Here is a 21356-nt window from a genome sequence, read left to right on the forward strand (position 1 = left end):
TAACTGTTTATAAGAGTCGAATAAAGATAAAGTGGTAGAGTATGTTTGTTCATTTAAACTGACTAAATCTATAAGACTGATCAGCCTGACAGAAATATTGACACTTAAATACGTTTTATGTGATTTTCTATATTTTGCCAATATATTACTTAAAAACTTCAGCTGCTAGCAGGCACTGATTTAAAGGCCTTAATAGGCTAACTTAACTTGGGAGTAATAGTCCATTGAAGGATTATACTGACCTAGCATTTATGAAAGTCATTAATTTTCATTTTTTAGAATAAATAATGTAACAATTAAACTTGCTAGTTAGATAATTGCAAGGTTAGGTCTTTTCACTGGCTATAAAAGAAGAGACTTTAAGAGTTAAATCAAATCATTAAAAGCCTAAAAATTAAAAAAGGCGAACAAAGTCGCGGTGAAAAACTCGTAACGAAACTGTTGACACTTGAGATGAAATAAGATTGATTTGAGTTGGAATCTCACGGCGTTCGGCTTATCTCGTCTTGATCGCGGACGTGTAAACGATGTGTGAAGTTAATTTATTACATACATTACGTATTAAGAGTTATGTGTTTTGACAGAGTATTTACCATCACTTATGAAAGGAATAGGCGCGGTTGTAGAAGGGAGATGTCGATATTCACCGTGTAGTGCGGTGTCACGCTTACACAGCAAGAAAAATATGACTTTAAAAGGTGGTACTCTAGTACCTATATTTAGATCTGAAATTATCTTTAATGTTAATATCATTTGTACTAGAAAATACACAAAATATCTGTGAATCATAAATACAAATGCTTTGATTAGTTTTGATAGTTTTATGACCCATTCTCTATGATTGATTATGCAAGCTTAACAGGTGTGAATAAAACGATTAAGTTACTATGAATACACTAAAGCTTCAGAATTAAGGTACCGATCAAAACCTCTGAAGGCTGTTTTCTGAATAAACGTATCAGTATGTTTCAAGTTATTTCATGCTGTCTCTATAATTTAATTGTGAAAAGTTGAAACTACACTAAAGTTCATGTTAATATAAGTTGCCTTGTTGTATTGGAAGGAAAAGTTTTATCTGTTTATTAGCTGTTGCCTGCGACTTCGTCCGCGTGGTTAGAAGATATAAGTTAGGAATTATTGAACGGAAGCTCTCGAACCTGATTTTTCCACATTTTTCATTGTATCTTCGCTCCTATAGCTAAAACCTTCCTCGACGAATAGTCTATTCAACACAAAAATATTTTTTCAATTTGAACCAGTAGTTCCTGAGATTCAACAAACAAACTCTTCAGCTTTATATTTAATATAGAGTATAGATTTCAGACAACTCATGTTTTTTTTTAAAGAAACAGTACCCGATTTAGCCACGTCTATTATAATTTCCTGTTTAATAAAAGTGATTTATTTTTCTCATCTCATCTTTCTCATCCTTATTTGAATAATAAGGTTATTGATCCCCATATCATAACATGGCCCATATTTTCTTAAACACCAATAGAAAATTATGGTTTTCTTGTTTATCTACGTAAAATAATAAGCAAATGACCTCACTAACCAAAGAACTAACCACGAAGGTTCGTATTACGTATCATTATGACTGGACACTGATCCCTTTACGTGAAAGTGATCTAGAGTTGCACGCAACAGGTTTTCTTCCGTCGTATAAGGGAAGTATCTCGTAACGTTGCGTAGAACAAGATCTGCGCATTGCGTTGTAATTGTTATGGATTTTATTGAGTACAGTCAGTAATGTACCAATGAATGCCACCACGAGACACTAGCTACAATTAATGTAAGGGATAAAAAATATTTACATTTGTTTCATGAGCCTTTTGCGTGAAATAGTTAACTGGGCCAGACCAGCAGTTGGTTTAGTCAGTATATTTTCTTAAATAACCAAAGAGGTTTGCCTTCTGATTAGAATTTCATAAGATAACTAATCTTTCTACTCTATATACTTAATATATTAGATTGACTAAAGTAACCGCGCTGTTGCCAAATGTTCTTCTAAATATGCAAACTTTCGCAATTACGTGGAAAATACAAGGACAACATATGTTTCAAGTGTTAGTCTATCAATTTTTCTTTTTGGTAATGAAATGCGAATTTAATAACACATTGAAGGCGCTGTCTAGTGATTTTCGTATCAACGCACCTTCTAATCTATCTAGAATGCGGCCAATTGCCAAATAAGACGATTTTAACAAGCTCAAATTTAAACTTACTTAAGTAATAATTTGAAGAATAAAACCTAACATATTTCAAGCATTACTTCACACTGGTTTAAACTGGTTAGCCTTAGGATTCCTAACCGTCTAGACACGCAGAACTCAAAAACACTTTCATTTTCGATTTATGATTGGAAACTTCATCTTCGCAAGGCTTCCTACGTCCTTATCCTTTGGAAATTGTGCAATAAATTTACTTTTATTTAATGAGGTAAAGTTAGCGACTTATGAGGGGGGTTATCTCTGAATCCAATGAAGCGATAATAAGTACTGTAATACGATAGTGTAATAGGCGTCATTAGGTTAGGTAAATTTTAGGCCAAAAAAGGAACGACCACGTAAGCATGGGTCAATTGGTTGTGTGATAAACACAGTGCAACAATCAAGCATTCGTTTTAGTACAAATAAATGTTTTTCTCCTTATCCATTACAATCTTGACTTGATCGGTCGTGGTTGTCATAAAGTAGCGGTTTAGGCAGACGTTATTATGACTCATATCAGCTGTTTTCCTTTTGAAACTGACTCTCGCTTTCAGAAATGTATCCTTTTATCGCGATAGGGTTGCACAAACAATCAAATCACATGCATAGTTTTTGATTTACGTAATGACTGATTTGTCAGTTTAGTGTTATTCTATAAATGGCCTTGAGTGTGTATATTTGCGGTTCTGCCTTTAGTCGTATTCATATTGGTCACTACTTAACTTCAAAATGTCAAGTATCACTGAGAATGCTTGACCTGGGCATGTAGATTAATACGAGTACATACATAAAGGTTTCATACCGGAAAATACGTAGTTTGTGGGAGTTTCTCAAGGTACGGTGTTTGTCAGTACAATAATACATTCCTTAATCCTAGTGACGAGTGAAGATGTTGAAAAACATTGACGTAAACGTTCCCATATTTGTAAGTTTGAGATATATTTATTTGCATGAACAAAGGATTCTTAGTTCATGTTTACGTTAGCTATCTATATAAATATCCTAATGCTATGTGAATCAATGGTTTGTATAGTTCTTACCACGGGATCTTTAATTGATTGAGGGATTCCAACAAAATCGATGCTGCACGGAACATTTAACGAAGTTTTTGAAATGAACCAAACAATAATAGCCCAATTTAAGAACAAATATGTAAGTAATTATTGTTTAAGTATTCGATGAAAAATCAAAAATGTTTAGAGAAACTTATTTATGAATTGATTTGAACAGACATTTAAGTAAGTGGACGCATGAATTGGGTGTGTTAGCGATATTCGTATGTGTCCTACTTAAATGTATTTAGTTTTTACATTTGCCGCGTGATAAATTAAATCATGTCCTTTTAGGTATATCCAAACGGTTGGACCCACCCGTCTTACAGATCACACGTTTTTTCTCCATGATACTCGTAACTAGATCTTTGGAAATTGCTAACATTTAATATGCCTAACTGGTATTTGGATATTAGATTTAATGTCAGAAAGACAAACTGAAAATTAACCAAGTTTGTGTACTTAAATGTTACCTAAAAACGATAGTTTCCTTATAAGAAAATGTTGTAAACCAATCAGATAAGATTGCTCGCATTCTCCTAATTATTTTTATTACGCCATAAAATTTCAATGTCTTATTTAAATACATCATGAACGAAGGACACTGGTTATAGAACCTTGATCATTCCTTTGCGGTTACAATAAAAATTAATATAATCGGGATGATTGCTACGATACTCTTTAATGGTACTTTTTACAGCCATTAAATGGTCTGTTCTTATCGAATGTGATCTTATTTCGAAACCGAACTCATTTCGTAATTCTGTTGTTTTGTAATGTTACGTAGATGTTAATTCACGAGTAAGGCCCATCTTAGGCAGGCTGTACATGAAACTAGCCTAGAGAAAGACCTCTTAAGTTTACAATAAATGTTTTTAGACAGTTACTCCATCTATATATTTACCTTAACTTCATTGTATATTGTATGTGAACATACGCAAAGAAATTGATTCTTAGCTATTAAGTAAGTTGGTTCTAATTACATTTAGCAAGCAATTAGAAAACGCTGTAAACAACATTTGCATTTTAAAGTATTTACGGTAAAGAGATAAACACCTAATGACGCAAATTCTGTCTGTAGATAGCGATTTCGCAGCGGCATGTATGCTGACGGAGTGTGCAGCCAGCCTAACTTTTACTATGCAAGTCATTCGAATAATTTGTGACTTTGATTGTTTTCGGCCACAACCGTGAAGGCGAAATCGTAGCTAAATAATTTACAATATCAGTTCCTATTTCCTTGTGGTTTTATAACATGTTTCGAAGGCACGCTTTTCTTAGGTACGAATAAAATGTTCAGCTGTCTAGATTTTACTTTTTTAACTCTATTCCGTTTGTCGTATCTAAATGCATGTACGCATTACCGCTAGTAGATGCAACTCTGATTTTTTTATCTTTTTTAAATTATATTTCAATGATAAAAATGCTTCTATGAAACTTCTGTGAAACGCCTAAAGGTCTTCTTGTTGTCACAAATGTGACTGAAGAACACAATATTATATTTAAGAATGATTTGAACTGATTTCGTGTATCCAAAGATTCAATGCGCATTTTTGACAGTTATAAATCTCGTTCGTCCTGTTGCAAATTGCCTAGAACACCCTGATATGATCATTCACCCACCAAACTTCCACAGTATTCGAACATAAGTCCCACTTATAACTCCTACCACTTGGCTACTGCGTCTTCAATAAATCGTTACTTACAACTACTCTTTTCACGTTGTAATTATGAATCTAGTTATGTATGATGAATGTAATGAGCGAGTAATTAGATTAAGCAATTTATCATAAGACTTATTATAGGCCGTAAAAAGGCCGGTGCACGGTGTGAATGTTTTTTATCGACGAACTTAGAGCCAAGACAGACCGAAAGAACCGAGCGGAGTGGCCTCATTCATTCAATTGAATACCAACTTTAATGCTGTTGGAATAAAGCGCAAATATGTTTGAATACAATAAAACATGCTCGGGCGGTCTTGATGCCACCATGTTAAAACATTTAGCACTTTATATTTGTTAAAATAAAGTTGGTTTTCAAGTGTTAAAAAATAATCCTCTCTACTCGACTCTTGATTTAAGCCTGACCCTAAGCCAATTCGAAGATATCTTAATTATATGCAGACATAACATAATGATTATGTTTGCAATTACTTTTGTACGTGAATAATGTGCTTTTTTATTCAAACACAATGTATTACTTTTGAAAGTAGAAGGCTTATTAAATATTAAATGTGATTTGCGGTTATTAATCTAGTTTTTTTACTGTGGTAATGCAGTATCTGTTTAATGATTTGTTTGATAAAATGTTTTTATTGAATACTGAAAATGAAAACATCAAAGGTTTTTTGAAAGCTCATCTTGTCAAATTTTTTTTGGAATGCTTTTGTCTTTCTTGAATTGAAAATTGAGTATACCATATTTAAGAACATGAATTTAATTGAATTAGTTACTTAATTATTAATTAGACTTATTAGTTGTAAGATTTAAGAAGCCTATGTCCTTAAGTGGAAATTTATGTATCCAAAATAGATACCATTTATTTAAGGTATTTTTTATGAAAATTGTAATATTTTGTATGAAATTCTAAAATTAAAAATAATACAATTTTAATTGCAAACGATATATATCTAAATTCAATCTAACTCGCTCTTAAAATGCGAAATAAGAAAACCTGTTTGGTTTTCCACTATCACGACTATCAAATCACAGTCTTTAACGACCAGATAAGATCTCAATACCTAGTTTATCTTAAAGGTTTTAATTAGAAACTTTATCTTTAAAATGTATAAGGAATATTGAAAGGCAGTGCAATGAAAGTTCCCAATCTGTCTATCAGCAAGGACAACTTTCCTCCAAGTCTAGTTTTCATGGTAATTAGGTCTAGTTGAGTTGAAGGGCGGGTTTATGTCATAATTTCTAATTCCATTCTAACTTGAGTAATGTAGATGAGATGTGACGTAACGAGAACAGCTGTGAACTTCATCGACCTTTCATGATAATAATTATAAGACGGTGAACAAAATTAGTTTTGCGAAAGGCGAAAATTCAGTAATTTATTTAAATACCATGAAAGACTTACAGCTAAAATAAAACTAGTAAATAATAGTAAGGTAAGGATCACAGGTTAAGCTATGCTTGACGCGGTTGGTCCGTAGATGGGTGACCATCTTTTTAATAACGAGTTCCTCCGTGTTTCGGAAGGCACGTTAAATTGTGGGTCCCGGCTGTTATTCCTACATCTTTGACAGTCGTTACAGGTAGTCAGAAGCTTGAAAAAGTCTGACAGCCAGTCTAACCAAGGGGTATCGTGTTGCCCAGGTAACTGGGTTAAGGAGGTCAGATAGGCAGTCGCTCCTTGTAAAACACTGGTGCTTAGCTGAAACCGGTTGGACTGGTAGCCGACCCCAACATAGTTGGGAAAAGGCTAGGCCAAAAAAGTTAGCTCACAGCCAAGAACAAATTGTTAAAAACCGGTTAAGTGTGTGTCACACTGAGCACAAATAGGATTCAGATAAAGAAATCGGCTGAGTGACAAATATATTGGAGGGTACCCATGAATTGTATGTCACCAAATATGTCAATAATTTTTTTACCGTAACAAACATTCCTTAAACTTTGTCTTTATTTGTAGTATTTGTTATACCGGCAATAGATATACATCATCTGTGAAAAATTTTACTTCCTAGCTATCAAGATTCATGAAATACATTCAAGACCTGTTCATGAATAACAGACAGATCGTTTTTACTATTTGGGTTTGAAACTTCTTAAAAACGTCTTTCATGTCAGTAGAATCCTAGCCTTCAAACTTTACTGAATTGAACTTTCGAGAATTGGTCTCGCAAAATTTAATGAGGTAAGGGTTAAGAAATTCACTGCGAACTCAAAATACTTCACCTTACATAATAGTTCACAAGACGTTTCTTAAATTTTGTTTGCATAATTTAAAATTCAGTAACAATTATTTTGTAATAATTAGTACTTTGAAGTTATTAAACCTAAGAGAGACAAGTATAATTATGGTAATAAAATATAAACTCATCTACCGGCTCTGCTTATTCAGTTTTAATTATACGATTTAGTTTTAAAATTATCGATTTGCATAACGTCAGTAGCTTTAAAAACTCCATGATCAAACCTCTTTTAACTTATAACTTTTAAATTAATTACTTGCCAATTATTAAATAAAAAAAAACGTTGATTGATGTGTTCATTCAAAGTTGAAATTGTGACTGACGTATGTAAAAATAGAGTTCAATTTCTTTTGATATTTAATTGTTCTCTAATCTGCATATTATACAATGTTGATGAGTACATGATTTTGAATAGGCTATTGTGATGTTCAATGTAATAGTCGGAGATTTCTTAGATTAATTTAGAAAGGGCTTTCGACATTTGATTGGTAAGGGTACACTGCCTTATTGTTGACCACATGTTGCTCATTGATCATAGAGAAAATAGTGTAATACTTGTTCGACAAAAAACCCACACTATTTGGTGGACAAAGTGGAAAGTATAGTACCTACTATATGGACGAAAAGTTGACAACATTTCGGTGTACTAGATTCTCCCGCGGTTAAATTTGTCGCAAAGGGCTCTAAGTTATAATTTTAATACATTCTTTACCTTGTTACTGACAAAATTAATTTTTTTTGTTACGTCTCCAAGTCTCCAATTTTTCAAAGTTTGGCAGTCAGTATAGCCGCCCGTATGGTCCATAGTATGCGCTTCATCTCTTGTATGGTGAAGTATTTGACTGTACTTCTGCAGTACTCAAAATCCTATTCTAGGTATAATTTCCCATAATAGACATAATTTCTTCCTAAGTATACCTACATTTTACTCCGCTATTTATGGTTGATATTATCGTTAATCCCATGTACGTAATTTCATAGCTCATTTGAGGAAGAAAGCATTAACCATTCTATTTATAACATTTAATTGATACTTGGCTAGTTTTCTATGGTCAAGTACCGCCAGCACTTCCACTTACTACATAGCTCTATAAAAAAGATTAGATTTAAATAGAACTCATGTAGACTCTGCAATTCGAAGATTTGCCAACTGATGTTATTACAATGGCATTTATACGAAACTTATGAAGTAAGGAAGCAACAGGCAATATAAGTAATACAAGTCTTGTAGTTAAATACTTAAACGATATATGTATTTGAAGTTATGTACATTTCAGTAATCGGTAAACGAAACATTTGAGCCCTTTAATTCACATATGAACATTGCTATTGTTCTTATTGGCGGGATACTGGATAAAATAGGTGTTACAAATAATTTTACATTCCAATGCACAAATTATCAAAGAAAGGGAAAACGCATGAATACTAGGTGTCGATTACAAAAGGGAGTGTGTAAAGAGACATCGGGTGCGCCTGCGCTGCTCCACTTGCTTAGAAAGTACTGAGTGAAACCGATCCAGCGGGGAACGAACACTTTTATATTGCTTTGATAATGGTGGCATACCTTGACAGAAGTCAATTAAAAACATTTATTCCTTTATCATCTTAAAAACATTACGATTGCGATCCTATAGAAAATCTTATCTGATAAGTAAATAATTTTGATTAATAATATAGTAACAATTGAAAAAACCCTTCCACCCAACCCAAAACCAGGAAAAGTTCGATTCCCCATCCGGAAAAAAAAATATAAATTAATACTCATAGAACCTAGTTCTTATAACAGTTTTTCTAGAATTCAGTTACCATAACAGTCTTAAAATTAAACCGGTTAGGCGAAAGTGGCAAACGAAACCGATGCACCGAAATGTCAAACTGATTAAATTTTATCACTTGAATAGCATTTAAAAAAGAGCATGCGAATGTTTATCTTAATATCTACATTTAAGCAACCACAGTGGGCCTTCCAGCAAGTTTTAAAGTGTGACAGTTGCCATTGTAGAAACGAGATGCCGCTCTATGCTGTGTAGTGCGCTTTCTCACTTCTATAATTAACATACTTGCGCAAAGAGGTTGGTTACCTGCAGATTTAATAAGGAACGGAAAGGTCCTGCAATCAAAAATCGAATGAGAATTGCTGATGTGGGAATTTAAATGCAAGTGTTTATATATTGTGTCTAAATATTTACTTTTCTGTAGTGGATTGAGAGAACAGATTTGAAATTGGAAGGATCATATGATATTTTCGAACTTTTAAAAAAATATGAAACCTTTTTGGTTTCAAGTTTTTTTAAAAGTTCGAAATGTCAAATTAGTGCGGAACCCGTTTAGATATTAAAATTATATTTTGTTATTTGTATCTCATTAACGTGACAAGTGTGACGTGCACGTCATAATAATTTCACGTCTAAACGTTTACGAAGCTTTCTGATTGATTAAATGCGTTTAAAATTTGTTGACTTTGATGTATGTAGGATTTAACAACAAATTACGTTTACCAAAGAACGTAATTATATAATTCTTATTTAATAGATTTTTTTACAAGTGAAAGAACTATTAATATTTCTGGAACATTTAGAAATATTCTCAGAATGTTTTTAATAATAATATAATAATAATAATATATCCTGGGACAACTCACACACGGTTATCTGATCCCAAGCTAAGCAGAGCTTGTGTTATGGTAACCAGACAACTGATAAACTTACTTAAATATTTCTAAATACATACATATTATAGATAAATTACACCCAGACACCAGAACAAATGATCATGCTCATCACACAACATTTGTCCTGGGCGGGAATCGAACCCACGACCTCCGGTATAGCAGTCATTGTCACTAACCACTAGACCAACAGGCCCGTCAAGCAAGCAGTTTTGCAAGATCAACCTTTCAGATTTTTGATTTTTTAACGGACGCTTTGGCTGTATCATCTTAGTATAGCACCAGACATAAAGACACGTGTAATATTTATTTTTATACAACTACTGAACAAATCACAGATAAATATTGGGCAAGATTTAATTCACTAATGCTTGTTACATAGTGGATAACTCTACGTCCAAGCGGGGTTTAGCCCAAAACACATGGTTCGGAAGGAGTTACATAGTAGTGCATCTTCGCCATCTATGTTTCCGAAGATAAGTGAATTGTTGATATTAATACCGTCAGCTGTTAAGTGCGCAACTTAAACAATAATTGAACAACCAGACAAAGCCAATTTGAATGTGTGTAGGAGTAGATGATAAAGGAAAGTCTTTGAGACTCATTGATTTTCAGAATATCCTGTTTACATAACATGTAATTAGACGCTTATAATTTAAAGGTATTTAAAGGTTGGGTTTGATATGTTTCATATGCAGTCATATTTAAGCAATTCAAAAAACAAACAAAGTTTATATAATTTTGCAAATAAGTCTGCACATGGATAATGAGAGAAAGCTTGCTATGGTATTACTAAGTGCTGTCGTCTATAATTTGAAAACAAAGGAGGCTGATATTGGACGCCGAACTTTTACTTGACTGGTAGTCTGGTAACAATGCTCATGCGCATAATAGTTCTCTGAGAATGAATGTGTTAATTCTCTACATTGATTTGATAAAAAAGGTTCAGAATTGCAGAACAAGTCTAAAATGCACGTACTTTTAATTTTAACATCAAATTGAGTTAAGGATATAATGCATGAAATATTTACAAAAAAATAAATGTTATAACGTCTTCACTGCATTGTTTAAAATCAGAAATGGTTGCATTCACATCATTGTTTCTTCTGAATCGAAGGAGTATGCAATTTTTTTTCCAAGAAATGAGTTTGTGTTTTTTAAAAGAATATTCAAAATGGATATCCAAATAGGTTGATTTAATTAAAAATGCACAGTGTTAAATCATTCTTTTTTTTTTAATTAATTTTCAAGGACGATTAGCCATTACTATTTCTCAAAGCCTAAATACCTAAGTCACTGGCCACACCCAAATTTGCGTTATTAATATTGTATTGGGGTTTTAAATAATTGATAATAGAAAAAGTATCTTAACTAACCTGCAACGTTTTAATTGACTGACTGTTGTTTTATAGGAATTTAAGTTTTTCGTGGATTGTCAATTTTTTTTTACTTGTTTTGCTGTTTCAAGAATGTCAGGATGGCGGAGGACTTGAAGTTATGGCACAACTTAGAGAAGTCCTAGGTGTACCAGCAATGGATCGGTAGAATAAGATGAATTAATTGATGGATCGATGATAGATATACTACGAGTTTCGAGTAACTTATCAAAGAGGATGTTAGCGTATAAAGAAAATTTAAAATAAACCGAGATAATAACTATAAGTATTACGGTCGCAATTCTAAAACAACTCGAAATAATCATTTCGTGACGAAAATATTTGGGGCACTTACGATAATGTGAAAGAAAACCATCGCAACTTATATAACTGACATCACAAGTACAAAGTCTTCATGCCATTATTTCTAGAATCTACTATCAACATTTAAGGTAAAACTATCTCAGTTGTAGGAGCGAGACAGCGCACTACAGGATGTAGAGCGGCGTCCCTTTTCCACGACTTCAATACTCGTAGTTGAAGTGCTGGTGGTAGGCGACCAAGACCATTATCGCTCAAACGGATGTAGCCATTAAATAAAAGCAATCTCTTTGTATTTTTATTTATTTAGCGGTCAAGTATGTGAGGTTCTCGAATTTAATAACATATTTTTTTTTGCTTTTGTTATTTCTCACGTAAATTGTGGTCGTACTGTATATTATGTCTCTTGCTCTTCAAGGGCAAATCTTCTGCTTACCCGTGTGACATGTTTACAATATCTAATGCAAATAAAAATAAAACATTTCCCTTTTGGCTAGTAACGTGTGCGGTACAGACTTTACTTGACTAAAATTCGCATTTTGATTATGTCGTAACCAACTAACCATACCTTCACAACTTCGAAAAACTTTATAGTGAATGTCTTCATCGAAAGATTTCATAATCTCATTATTATAATGATTTATGAACGTTCCGTCCATTAGACAAATCAAGAAACAAATGAAAAATATTACAATAATGATCACGTTCCTTAAAAATCAAATTATATTAAATTGTTAAACAAAAGAATTACAGTTGACGACTTAAAAGAGACATTATCCGATGGCCTTAACACTACCTTTGAAGCTATCGGTTGACTTTGATAGCAATTCCGAGCCATAATACCAGACTAGGGTCGTTATAGGCTGTCGGTTTCATAATACTAGGATTATGAACTAATGATATAGATCCGACCTCCTAATACTCATGGTAGCCTGGTACTCCGTAGAAGCGGTATACCATGACGCAATCTTATAATTCTATTGTTTGCAAAGAAATTCTGCGACGTGTCAAACGGAAAGTTAAGTAGGAAGAATTCACGCGGACACAGGAAATACTCTGTTGTTATTATTTATTTCATTCACGCTTTGTTTTGAGTTCATGATAACCAGGTTATTATATAATGATTGAAGTATATTATATATATACTTCAATCATTTTCGTTCATTATTGATTAAAAATGCAAATATTATTTTTATTAATTTTCCGCAGTAATCAAATTAAAATTGCAGTCACGATACCCGAATTCTTCAATTGGTGTAAAACCGGAATGTTGAATTCACAAGGTAACACCTAATTGAATAAAGAAACCATCATCACAGGAAAAACGATGATTATTGGAAGGAGTATGGAGTAATCAATCTTAGTGCTTGTATAACTAACGTAATTGCAATAACTTTCCATGAATATTTTATGATACCTATTCATAGTTCGATATCAGATCATCTTCTAGCAATTGATTAATGGCCATCGGCCATCTGGTAGAAAAGTACCTACCTTCCTAAACTGTGACGTCACACATCGATGTAGTAACAAATGGATTATTAAAATAAATTGAATGTCCATTTATTTGAGACAGCTGCATCGAATGTTAATTGAATCAAGTTATAGATATTCTCAGAGAAAATACAAGCAATGTGTTTATAACAATCCTTTCACTTACCTATAAGCTAGGTTTCTCATAATAACAAAGATATTATAAATCACATCTTGATTTTATTTTACTCATAACTTTTAATGACAGTTATGACTTGGGTTAAAAGAGGTTACATTAAACGTGCGGTGTGACTGTCAATGACAAATGCTCTATAATTTTAAAGATCCCGTTTTCATCAAGTCGGTGTCATCATGACATCAACTGATATGATTGCCTTTCTGTACGGCGATATGTAGAGTAGTGCGGTATTTAACAACAAACGGCCGATACGCGCGACCACTTTCCGACCGGGCAGCCGTCCGTACGCATTCGTGTATCCATGACTTTTTAGAAAAATAAGTTCGTATTTATTCTAATAAAACCTATTTCTATCATAAACTTATTCATATAAAATAATTGGCCTTATTAAATCGCGCACTTAAAAAAAATACAATTTTAAATTTCGAATTTCCCGCGCGTATAGTGATGTGACAACGCTAATTCGCTGCGCGCTTAATGACATACGCAGTCCTTCAATTAACTGGTGTAGTCATTGGTGAAGTAAGAGATTTTCTTTTTAACCGATGGTTTGTTTAAATTATAGGGTTTCATACGGCTGCGCTTGCCTGGACTTGGACTCGCAACGCCGGATATGAGGACAGACTGCAGTTGAAGTTGTCGTCGTGCAAGATGCGGTGATTAGTTGAAGTTTTGATGGTGCTGAGTGACTTCGGACTGAGTGATCATTAATGTTCGTGTTTTGTGTCGGGAACTATACTTGGGACATAGTGCTGTGATTGAATACATCATGTTTCTTCTAAAGGTAAGTCGAATAAGTGGACATTGAAACTGTAATTTTCTAATTCCTGAATACCTGGTTTGTTGGAAGAATTTAAACTTTGAAGGGCCAGGTTGAGCGTTATTAATGATATTAGGGACGTTTTACAGTTAAATACGTTAAGAAGTTTGAAAACAATTAAACAAAATAAAGAAATAAAAATTATTGTATTTATTTTCATAAGTGTGAAAAATACATTGACTAGAAACAGAAAATATCTTGTCGTTAAATCATATAAAATTACTACCTGACAAATACAATGACTGGATCAAAATCTAAGTATTTAATACTTTAGGTATAGCTGTTTAATACTATGTCTGTTAGACGCTAATCCTAGTGGAATCTTCAATTCCAATTTTCGATCTTGCTTGTTTTCGGGCAAAACCAATGTTATTGTAACAGCAACAACACGGAACAGAAAATAATACTGTTTACAAGATTATACATAATTTTGATTACAAACATTCTATTGACATTTCGATCTGACATCATTGTTTCATGTTTGTTTACAAGCAACACAATCATAGTTCATTTGTTTTGACGGCTGACCTAACAACAGCTAACAAAACGGATTGGCTGATAGTGAATCATAGATGCATATGTCATCATACTCATCATAGTTCAAATATTGCTACGATGTTTTAAGAGATAGATATGGTCTTTGATACGTACGGAGTAAAGTATAAAATTGAAGAGAATTTGACATAGAGGAATTTTAGATTTTAAATTAGATTTCAATTACTGTTTGAATTTAATATCTTTGCTTCTAATAAGTAATTTTTTTGCTACTCATATAGTAGAAAAAAGGTATTGGTTATCACTTATGTATAAAAAAATATAATATTAGTTTTGTTAGCTTGATGATCAACTTATTTTATTTTCTTCTACTCATTATAGCGTCAGTGCATCTGTAATTTTGATGTATCGGTTCATTTTACAGCAATTAATAATGTTACATCGTTTTCTTAAATTAAATGTGACTACTACAGAAGTAGGCTTTTGTTTTGATGTCCTTGTTCGTAAAAAAGCGCAGCACAAAAATACTTGTTCCTGAATAAAACGCGTCAATTGAGATGCTTCGAGCCATTTTTAATAGTTTGTTACACGGTTGTACCCGTTGCCTGATGTGCCATGAAATTGTTCAAACGCAGTAAATAATTTTAAATTACATAATGGTTTTGAACATTTGAGATTTTTACAGTTATCATATAAACGTTGTTACGGATTTAATTTCGGCAGGTGTTTCCGCAGCCATTTTAATGGAAGTGTTTCTTATGTTAGTGTTGCACCTACTTATAAAACCTTATTTCTGTTTTGTTCTGCTACTGTGTGTTGTAGAAACACGAGGCTGAGCAAAATAAACCTTGGTCTGGTACTCTGGCATATTCATGTACCTATCTTATTGTAAATGGAGCAATGAATATTTAAGATATATTATTTCTCTAGTATAGTAATATTTTGTCTAATGTCTTCATTCATTTTCCTTTGGGTCCGGAATCAGTAATCATTCATTGACCTAAAGTGGATTTTCTTAAAACTTGAATAGAAATCCGAATATTTTTATTAAAATAGATTTTTCCGTTTTTATACGAAATAGGTACAGGTTAATACCGAAGAGGCACTACACTTTGTGCGGCTAACGTCAATGTTGTGTTCTAAACATAATTGAGTCCATACCTAATACAATAATTAATACATAATATTTCTTGAAAAACGACTAGGTTTTATTTCAACACCTTGTATAGATAGAGAAAACGATATTTGTGTAGGTTTCTTTGAACTATTAATAGAGAAAGCGTTAGTTGGAAAATCATTTTTCTCGCTTCCACCTGTTACTAATGGTAGCCAGTATTGTTTGTGGAAACTACATATTTTCTATGAAAATGGTTAAGAGGTTATGTAGCAAATTATATTTATTTGCGACCACGTTAAAAGCAGCAAGCATGTTTTCTAATAGATGTGTTTTCTTTCATAGATTGTAACGAAAATGTAAGTCATTGTTCCCGAACGTATCAAATTTTTGAACCCAACAGTTTCAACCGGGTACTGTCATTTTTATTCGGATTTAGGGTTCGACAAAATATTCACCTGTTTTTTAGACACAATTTTGTTTGATTTCCCATAAAATTATAACACAGACTGTTGTAATGAGTTAAGTAAGGTGCACTTTTTACACATTTGTGCAATATATAAGACCACAACATTTACTGTTTTACATAATGTAGTAACAAAATACTAGATGGGATCTTCTAAAATGCTTTACAGCAATCAAGCAAATGTATTTTGTGAACTATGTATTTGGCAATACATTCTAAATTAATCCTTGAAACTTCAAATCTGTTAGACAAAAACACATGTCCAAAACCACAATAGGCAATGCATCTTCGGACACACCTATCAACGGTACATATACAAATATACACAAATGTAATTTGCATAAAATTACAATACAGGGCGCCTACCTCCATCTCTTAAGGCAAGACTTGTCGTTATCGAAGCAAGACGACGCTCTACATAGCTTAAAGCAGCATCCCTTTCACACACACGCAACATTCTTACTGTAAAACATGTTGGTAGGTACCAAACTACCAAGCTTGCGTAATTACAGATATCAATGAAACTTTTATTTAATTAAGACGTGTAGAACTATCACTTGACATCGAAGATTGTTTTAAGACAACCCACTATCATATTACATGACCATAAAGAACATAACAAATGTGGGCTGTTTATGGCTAAATAATTATAAAAATCCAAACATGAATGAAAGGGACCAAATTCGTTGTAATTTAATTTAGTAATAATTGTTTTTAATTACTCTTGCACCGGAAAACGATTATGAAAATTATTGGAGGTGTTAATTATTCCATTCTACTGTGATTAAACTCCGAATAGAATTAGAATTTATCTTAACTAAATTATTCGTACGTATTTTTAATTGACAGGTATGTATTATGTATGACCGCTGAGTCTACTTTAACTTATTCGTGTAACTTAACAGAATCACGTCAAAAATATTTATTGCACAATGACTTATTTCCATAAAATTTGAGATGTAACAAAAAGTACCAGACCAGGTGTCATTATAAAGTGTTGTGTAAACAATAAAGTATCATGTTTGGTATCATGATTGCGCGGCGGTACTGTTTCCACTTAAGTAGTTAACATTATCTCAATTTCGTAATTCTGAGAATTACGTGCGGGTTTATTATGACAAGTTTTTTAAAATATCACTTGTCTCAAATTAATTTCGTTGATTTTTGTTGGAGTTAAATGTGACCTTTATTTATTATAATCTGGAGGGTTTCTCTGAATTCAGATCACAATATTTTTTCTTATATTTAAAGACAGGCTGTCCCGTCGACTCCCGTTCAATATGTAAGACATAGTTTTAAAAAAGAAACTCTTCTAGAAAACATTTAGTAGGCCTATAAAACCTTCTTTAATCAGTTAATTTCTATTCAAGGGATACGATATTTGAGTTAGCTATAGCTATTGTTTTACGTGGATAAACGGTAACTGTCGTTTTGTGTTTGTAATCCCATAGTCACTACATTGCCTTTGCTTGGCGTATCCATTAAGAATTTTGATGATATTTCACTTATGAGCTGTTCTTTAAGAAAATTCTTATAACATGGCAATAAATTTAAAGGTAGTTTTATTATAATAACTTTTGTGAGGCGGATTCATAATGATTTACGACTAGTTTTGGACCCAACTGGAAACCTTAATCATGAGCTAACGCGGCTGCGGGCGTGTGAGTCAAACCAAGTGTACCCGCGGGAGTACATTGTAAAAATAAATAAGGTTTGTTTATACTATAGAAATTTAATAGATTGTAGATAGATCTATAATTTTCTTAAACGTATAAATCTTCAAGTCTTCTATCAATCTATTAGATTTTTATGGTTTAGGTATACGTATAAGAAAATAATGCTACATATTTGTCAGTCACGCCTTTCACTGGTCCATAATCCTATTTTCCTGCACGTAACAATAGGTAAAGGACATCCATTGTTCTATACATGTAGTGTGTTCTCAGATAACTTTCTTTTTGCATACGATTACTGCAGTTGGATCCTAGACACATTATTATATAATCATCTTTTTATTACTTCGACGAGTCTGTAATATATAATTTATTTGTCTCTAGATTTTTGTTTTTAATATCGATGTCGAAATACCACTTACAATACTCAGACCAGACGTTGCAAGATTTCCTAAATCCTTTTATCTAAAAGCTAGTTTAGACTTGAGAAATATAGTGCAAGTTGCGATATATTGCTGGCAATGAAGTATCCCTGTTGATACCAGAGCTGTGCAGCTCGGCGATGTACGCCAAATTGAATGTTATTTCTCGCGTCGTCAAATGAGCACTAAGTCTAGCTAATAATACTTATTAGGTAACAAAAGATTGCTTCTCAGGATTATAGAGTAGAATCGAAAACTTTTATGACGCAAAATGCACGTGATGAACTTTCGCAAAGCAATTTAGTATTCATTTTTTGTTAAAATAAAATGCAAAGAATATTTAACAGTAAATTTAAATAAGGAAATGTATTCGATAAAAAGCTATTCCACACTTAAACGTAGTTTTTATATTTTAATCATTAAATCATTTTTATAAATTGTTTGCTCGTAATTTCGAGTAAAAGACCGCCTACCAATTCAATGTTAAATACTAAGGAGAGAAAAAGATAAAAAAACGTTTCAATGATTGCAATCATCCTATCACATATCAATCGAATATTTAATCACACATCTCCACATACCAAACGGTTCACACGTGCTTATCCGCATCGTCTAACGGGCTTCTATATAAAGAGCATGTAAATTGGCAATTAACTTAACAAGCCATCAACACTCGGAGATCCGACAAATTATCATGAATTAGCTGCATAAGTACATGTATCAACCTATTCATATATATGTATTTTACTCAATAAGAACAAATGTTCTGCAATTTTCCTTTGAATAGATCAGCGTGATGCGAAACTGAAAAAAACAAAGGATGGATGTCATAACATTATAATAGTTTTAAGAATTAATAATTTCACACAAAGGTCTATCATTTCAAGTAGTATTTATTTGCGCTGGTTACGTATGGCGCAAGCCATTTATGTGGAGATTCTCGCTACACGTATCGTTAGTGCGAAGTTTCTAATGATTTAAACATACGTATTATCGTTTGATAACATACAGTTGTTATCGCTTAATGTAACACGTAACGGAAGGTACGTGTGTTGTCTTAACAACATAAATTACAAGTAAAAGTTTGCATTCCCGTACTCGAGTGCGGCAAAGTGGACCGGTTTCATAATAGGCTCTAGTCTATTTTTTGCCATTCACCTGTTTGGCGTAATGTCGGCGCGGGCGCGGCCGGCACGCCTCTTCTCGACATCTCTAGCCATGTTGCTCGGACGTCCACCTCGCTCCCGACTAACTTTTCCGCTTTTACTTTCAGATTGCTACCTTCCTTCTCGTTGCCCTCGCCGTTGGAGCCGAGAAGAAAATCGAGTTGCAAGACATCGAAGAAGACAACTTGAGAAGTGAGATGGAAACTGAAAAAGAAAAAGTAGCCGATAAATCTGATAGTTCTCAGCCAACGAGCGCTGTGTCGGGTCCAGGTTTTAGTTCTTTGGACTTTATGAAGAGCGGGCTTCTGAGGTACCTCGATGGTGCAGCGCCGGTAGGTCCTCAGCCTCAACAGCAACAGCCGCAGCAGCAGCGCTATGTGCATCAGTATGCGGTGACTGAGCAGCCAGAGCGACACGCACCACCTTCAGCCAAAGTACATTACGGTCCTCCAGCGCCTCAACAGGCTATGGTCGGATACTTATCTAACATGCCCATGCAGATTTATCTAGTCCCACAATATTATCCCGATCAATCGGGCCCACATGCAAGACCACAATATCAACCGCAATCCCAACCTCAATATGAACAACCTAGCTTACCTAGAGCTGGATATCAACCAACCCCTGAAGCAATACAAAACAATTATATAGAAGTACCATCTGTGGCATATGTGGCACCTCCACAAAAGCCTTATGTCCCAAATTACCCTCAACAAGGGTACACATACGTGACTTACCCTACTCAACCTACCGCCGCGGCAACTCAGGCAACGATAGCTCCTGTAGTAGCCTACCAGGTGCCACTTATACAATTTAATCCAGGAGTAGTTTCACCTCCAACTATACCCAAACCTTATTTCAATAATAATCCTGAGTATACTGATAGCAACACAGTTGACGAAGTAGTGGCGCATGATAATGATCAGAAACAGTACACCTCTCAACCGGAGCTACCTTATGCAGCTCCAGAGTACCCCCGTCATTATAATTCTCGTGCACCTATAAGAGAGGAGTATAGGCATCATGGCATTCCTGAGCTGCCTCATCCGAACCCCTTATTATTAAAAGCTCAGCCGCCACACTTGGCTCATTTACCCAAAGCTTTGCCGATGCATCGACCATACTTGAAATCATATCAAGGGAACGCACTTGTTCCTAGTTCGTTTACTTCCAGGCCTCACGATTTATATGGACCGCCACCATTTAAAAGGAGACCAAATTCACTGTTGGACTCGTACATACCTTCTAGCGTGCAGGTTGAATATTTGAAAAGGGGTTTAGTGAAAGAACCTCTACACGCTTATGATGCCGTAGCCAGCGGACGCTTGCCGCATCCGATACCGCGGCAATACGAACGAGGATTTCTGCCGAATCAGATGTATCACACGGGTGCCGGAGGTGTCACGTACGGACATTATAAAAGAACGCCAAAAAGTGATCGGGTCCCTCAGAAATGAACACGACCAATGAATACCAGTAAACCTGTTAACGTTCAATACTTCTATAAGTTATAAATAATGTTATTTTTGTAAGAGTATATTTTGCGTGATTCAGGATGAAATAAATAAGCTGAAGGCTGAAACTGTAAGGTACAGCATGTGTGTGTTATAGTAGATAAGTTTGTTAAACATAATTTTAAGGACGTAAAAGCTTTGAGTGTATCATATGATTAAAATTTTAATTTGAATGGTCAGTATTTCCATGTTCAGTGTTTCTATATTGTTATTTATAAATAATATTGTTGTTAATAAGGTTTTGTTTCATTTCTTGTAGTCCTAAAATATATTAAATAAATGATCCTTTCTGCATTTTTATATTTCTATTCATTCATTTGCATTTTTGCTGCTAAAGTATGCTCAGTAGCTCATTCAAGATAGACATTTTAGTTAATCTACATATTCGGTAGGTCTGAGAATCGGACAACATCTATTTTTGATCTTCCTAAGTGTTTTTTTTCATTCGTATTTACCTAATGTTTTTTTTCC

At 33.8% G+C, this 21356-nt stretch overlaps 1 protein-coding gene across 2 annotated transcripts; it reads left to right on the forward strand.

Annotated features, from left to right (window-relative positions):
- The first annotated feature begins 3077 nt into the window (after positions 1–3077).
- Positions 3078–21122, forward strand: LOC113496114 (class E vacuolar protein-sorting machinery protein HSE1-like). 2 transcript variants are annotated; one of them, XM_026875232.1, is made up of 3 exons: positions 3078–3362; positions 13781–13999; positions 19479–21122. In XM_026875232.1, the coding sequence occupies exons 2-3, from the start codon at positions 13985–13987 to the stop codon at positions 20826–20828; spliced, it is 1365 nt and encodes a 454-aa protein (XP_026731033.1). In that variant the 5' UTR covers positions 3078–3362; positions 13781–13984; the 3' UTR covers positions 20829–21122. The 2 variants fall into 2 exon arrangements, with proteins under 2 accessions (XP_026731033.1, XP_026731032.1); XM_026875231.1 differs by lacking the exon at positions 3078–3362 and adding an exon at positions 13153–13536.
- Positions 21123–21356: the final 234 nt, after the last annotated feature.

Source organism: Trichoplusia ni, chromosome 7 (genome assembly GCF_003590095.1).
Source record: "Trichoplusia ni isolate ovarian cell line Hi5 chromosome 7, tn1, whole genome shotgun sequence".
In the NCBI taxonomy this organism is placed as follows: domain Eukaryota; kingdom Metazoa; phylum Arthropoda; class Insecta; order Lepidoptera; family Noctuidae; genus Trichoplusia; species Trichoplusia ni.